The 5,057-nt window shown below is 37.0% G+C and overlaps 1 protein-coding gene across 4 annotated transcripts in view; it reads right to left on the reverse strand.

The window, feature by feature from the left end:
- Nucleotides 1–5,057, reverse strand: part of HELLS (helicase, lymphoid-specific) — a 51,683-nt gene that overhangs the window by 37,254 nt on the left and 9,372 nt on the right. For 3 of the 4 annotated variants that reach the window (XM_006755079.1, XM_015557903.1, XM_015557908.1), the window contains exons 4-6: nt 3,905–3,961; nt 867–903; nt 716–780 (exon numbers count right to left, since the gene is read on the reverse strand). In XM_006755079.1, coding sequence (XP_006755142.1) covers nt 716–780; nt 867–903; nt 3,905–3,961 — 159 coding nt within the window. The remainder of the gene's footprint in view (nt 1–715; nt 781–866; nt 904–3,904; nt 3,962–5,057) is intronic. The other variant, XM_015557912.1, reaches the window with a different exon arrangement.

Below are 5,057 nucleotides of genomic sequence, written 5' to 3' on the forward strand. Positions count from 1 at the left end.
TATTCTTGGGGGGGGAAGGGGGTGTGGGAGATGCGGGAAGAGACTGGACAAAAATCGTACATCTGTGGATGAGGACAGTGGGTGGGGAGTGAGGGCGGAGGGTGGGGTGGGAACTGGGAGGAGGGGAGTTATGAGGGGAAAAAAGAGGAACAAATGTAATAATCTGAACAATAAAGATTTAATTTAAAAAAAAAGAATTATGTGAAATTTAAAATTTTACACTTTATGAACATGTGAAGAACTTGAATTTTTAAATTTCAGATAAAAGAAAAAGTGTGTAGCTAATAAAGTTAAAATTTTTTAATGTAAGAATGTGATGCATTAAAATATGCTTAAAGAACATTTAAGGTTTGTCATAACTCAAGATGCTCTTTTATTAATTCCTATTATGAGTTCACAGGTGAGAAGGTATAAAAAGGATCTGGTTTTAGAAATGAGTATGTGATCTTAGTTCCCCCTAATGGTCTTCAAGAAGGAACAAGAACAAAATTCTTAAGGTTTTGAGGTTTCAATATATTATAATAATTTCTGATTAGGCCAAGCTCATGCTCCTTTAACAAACAGGAATATGATACCATCTTCTTCCCTCAAACACTTAACAGGCTCAAAAGCCAAGTAGGTAACCGCAATCCATTCAGCTTTAATATAGTTTAAAACCCACAAAAAGTTTTTACTGAACATTGAATCTAATGTGCCCATCCCCCTTTATTTTTACCTCTTTTGACATGACCTCTGAAATATTGTATGACTCATCTTCTCTTCCTCTTTTCTTTCTCACAACTATAAAAAAATTTCATTTTATTTTTGACAGGAATTGATGCAAAAATATAAACACATATTCTCAAAACCAGAATAAGGAAATTTACCTGGATTCTCTTCACTTGCAGCAATGGAACCTTTACCCTACAGAATAAGGATTTAGAACATTATTTTTTTAAGGACTGCTATGGTATTATATATTAAAATGAAATGATAAGTAAATGTTCCTTGCAGTTGAACCACATCCACAACTCTTTACTTTTATACTTACCAACTCATAACCTTTTTCTGTACTTTCCTGCTATAACTTATTTGTAACCAGAACCCTCTACTTTCCTCATTTTTTTATTTTACAAGAAAAAATTCAAAATTAACCATAAAAGACATTTTTATTTTGAAATTACCACGCACATCTTCTATGCTTATGCTAAAGATATTCAACTGGTATTGTATAAAAGTAGTACTCATTTTCAGTGAAATTAAAAGTTAAATACAATGAAAAGTAGAAAGAATACTGACTAAAATACTAAGAGAAGATAAGGGAGAGGAAGAGATGTTTAAATACAGTTTGAAACAGAGTTGGAAAAAATTAAGAACAGGTAAACATGTATGAGAAATGAAAATGACCAATAAGCTCAATTAAATGATAGAAAAAGAGGATTAAAAATGAAAATACCAACAGGGACTGGTGAGATGGAATAGACAGAATTTAATAGTTTGTAACTTTAGAACAAAGCGGAGATGGGGGGGGACAAGGGACACACACAAAACCCTGGTAATAAAAACTTAGCTAGAAAAAATGTGAATTAAATCAACAGGCTGAAGGGTAGAGATTAAATGGTTACGCTAGTAAAATTATCTCCTATTCTACCTATTGGCATTGTGATATTTCCTAATAAAAGCAGTTTGGAATAGGAACTAAGTGTTGGGCCTGAAACTGATTCTGGCATTATTATGTATCAGATTTGTGATTTTCAGCAAGTTACAGTAAATTCTCATTCACTAGTTAGGTTCTATAAAGTCACCGCAAATAATAAATTGTTGAACACTAAACCACTGCCTCTAGGAGAGATACACGTCTAGGTTCCTGCATTTTCTAGTCATATCTTTATCAATTGATGAAATATATAACCTTGTTTTATTGTGTGTTGTTATTTTATCTTAACATATATGTTGAATAACAATGAACTCGGGGCCAAAAGCACTGTAACTACTGAAGGAAACTTTATTAACCTAGGAATTTTCTCCATTATGCACAACACAACCTTCTCACATTAGAAACACCAGAAAGCACTTTGGCACAATGTGGCTACGGGCCATTTTAAACAGCAAAATCAACAAAAATCACAGCATTAAATAGACCACGAAAAGAACACCTTTTTATAGGGTGATGGCTTAAATAAGGCAGATCACCACTTTGTTTGACCTTAGCAGAGAACATGTGTTGGGAGATTCAAATTTTTGGCAATTCTGCACATGCATACTTATGAATGTCCATAAAAACACGAGTGCTGATTTTGGGGTTACAAATAAACGTTAGTCAGTACACTAATTTTCAAATACATAATCTGAAAATGAGGATGGACTATAGTTAATCTCCTTGCATCAGTTTCTTTAAATGTAAAATGCAGCCCTGGCTAGTATGGTTCAGTTGGTTGAGCAATGTCCCATGCACCAAAAGGGTGCAGGTTAGATTCTTGGTCAGGGCACATGCCCTGGTTGTAGGTTGGATTCCCTGTAGGGGCCATGCAGAAGGCAATGATCAATGTGTGTCTCTCTCTCAAATAAGTAAAACAGGGACGATAACAGTATCTCTACCTAAAAGCTGTTTTGAGAATTACTAACACATAAAAGTACTCACTAAATGTCACCCTCATTATTCCTCTTTTCATTAGCACAGCTGTTTTTATACATTTCGCATCATTATGGCATTAAACAGTCTCACGTTGAAACATAATCTTCAAAAAGATCACATCTAAAATTCAGGCTAGATGGACGGATGTGGCTGAGCGTCTACTTAGGAACCAGGAGGTCAAGGTTCAATTCCCTGTGAGGGCACATGCCCGGGTTGTGGGCTCAATCCATAGTAGCGGGTGTGCAGGAGGCAGCCAATTAATGATTCTCTCTTATCATTGATGTTCTCGCTCTTTCCTCCTTTCCTCTCTGAAATCAATAAAAAGATATATTAAAAATAAAAATATAGCCCTTGCCAGTTTGGCTTGGTAGATAGAGCATTGGCCTGCAGACTGAAGGGTCCCAGGTTCAATTCCAGTCAAGGGCGCATGCCCAGGTTGTGGGCTCGATCCCCAATAGGGGGTGTGCAGGATGCAGCCGATCAATGATTCTCTCTCATCACTGATGTTTTTCTCTCTCTCTCTCTCTCTCTCTTCCTTCCTCTCTGAAATCAATAAAAATATATATAAAAAATAAAAAAATAAAAATCATGCTACCCTAAAATGAGTATTTTATCATCTGAAATATTATAAGACTATCTGGTCCACTGTCACAGCTATACATAAGATAAAAATTTTGATTATGTCCTGTTATGGCTGTAAGTTGACATGATGAGGTTGAAGACATGAAGAAGAAAGTGATCATTACTGGCTCCAAAAGTACTGGCCACTTATAAAATGCCTTGCAGTATAAAACACTTGCAGATTTTCCTCAAATAAGAAAGTAAAATTTTGCATATATGAAATATAGTCCACAGAATAAAAAACTGAAGAGGTAATACTTTTTAGAGCTCTCCTTACATATATAAAATACTGAAACAGTTTTACATGTTCCTATGAAGTTTATAACAAAGACAAATTATCAAAGTAAATATATGATCAATGAAGTTGAAAGAATACAAAAGATTTTCTTCAATATTTAAGGCAGCGGTTCTTAATCTGAGGCTCACAACCCCTTTGGGGGTGGAACGACCCTTTCACAGGGGCCGCCTAAATACCTCCTGCATATCAGGTTTTTACATTATGATTCATAACAGTAGCAAAATTAGTTATGAAGCAGCAATGAAAATAATTTTATGGTTGGGGGTCACCACAACATGAGGAACTGTATTAAAGGGTTGCGACATTAGGAAGGTTGAGAACCACTGATTTAAGGTAACATATGCAATATACTCTAGGTTACTATATATTACCGTAGTAACTTTGGATGATTCCTTTTTCCTCTCTAATTTCTCTTTCTTCTTCAGTTCCTATAAAATAATTTTTCTTAGTGTCACAAACAGAAATGCAAAGTAAAAAAAAAAAAATCGCAAATAACATGTTAAGAATAAAGAATTTTTAAAGATAAAAAATTTTGTTTAGAATCACTAATCATTCGAGAGATGCAAATCAAAACGACAATGAGGTGCCATCTCACACCTGTCAGAATGGCTGTCATTAACAAATGACAAGTGCTGGCGAGATTGCAGAGAAAAGGGAACCCACATGCACTGCTGGTGGGAATGCAGACTGGTGCAGCCACTGTGGAGAACAGTACGGAGTTTCATCAAATATCTACAACAGCATGTGGAACTGGAGAGCATTATGCTAAGTGAAATAAGCCAGTCAGAGAAAGATAAATATCACATGATCTCACTCATTTATGGAATACAATGAACAACATAAACTGATGAACAAAAACAGATCCCCAGACAGAGAAGCATCTATCAGACCGTCAAACCTCAAAGGGAAGGTACGGGAGGGTGGGGGTAAGGGGGAGTGATCAACCAAAGGACTTATATGCAAACATATAGGCTTAACCAATAGACAGAGACAACAGGGGGGTGAGGGTATGAGTGGGGGGAGGTAGGGGGTAATGTGGGGATAAGGACACATATGTAATAACTTAATAAAAAACTTAAAAAAAAAAAGAACTTGCACTTGAAGATTTCATAAAACAGGGAAAAGATTTGCCCTCCTGCCTTAAACAACAAAAATCCAGATAAAATCTATAATAATAAAAGCACAATATGCTAATTAGACCAGATGTTTTGTTGGAGGGAAGCCCAGGTCCCAGGGGGCCAGAGGGAAGCTGGTGCCAGCAGCCAGGGGAAGGAAGGCCTACTTTTGCACGAATTTAGTGAATCAGGCCTCTAGTATAGTAATATTAAACAACTAGAGGCCCGGTGCACAACATTCGTGCACTGGAGAGGGAGGATTTCCTCAGCCCGGCCTGTGCCCTCTCACAGTCCAGGACCCCTTGGGGAATGTCCGCCTGCCAGCTAACGGCAGGTGGCAGGCAGCAGGCGGACATCCCCCGAGGGGTCCTTAGCACTGCTGCTGAGGGGGTAGAGGCTCCTGCCACAG

The sequence above is a fragment of the Myotis davidii genome, unplaced genomic scaffold, assembly GCF_000327345.1.
Source record: "Myotis davidii unplaced genomic scaffold, ASM32734v1 scaffold271, whole genome shotgun sequence".
Classification (NCBI taxonomy): domain Eukaryota; kingdom Metazoa; phylum Chordata; class Mammalia; order Chiroptera; family Vespertilionidae; genus Myotis; species Myotis davidii.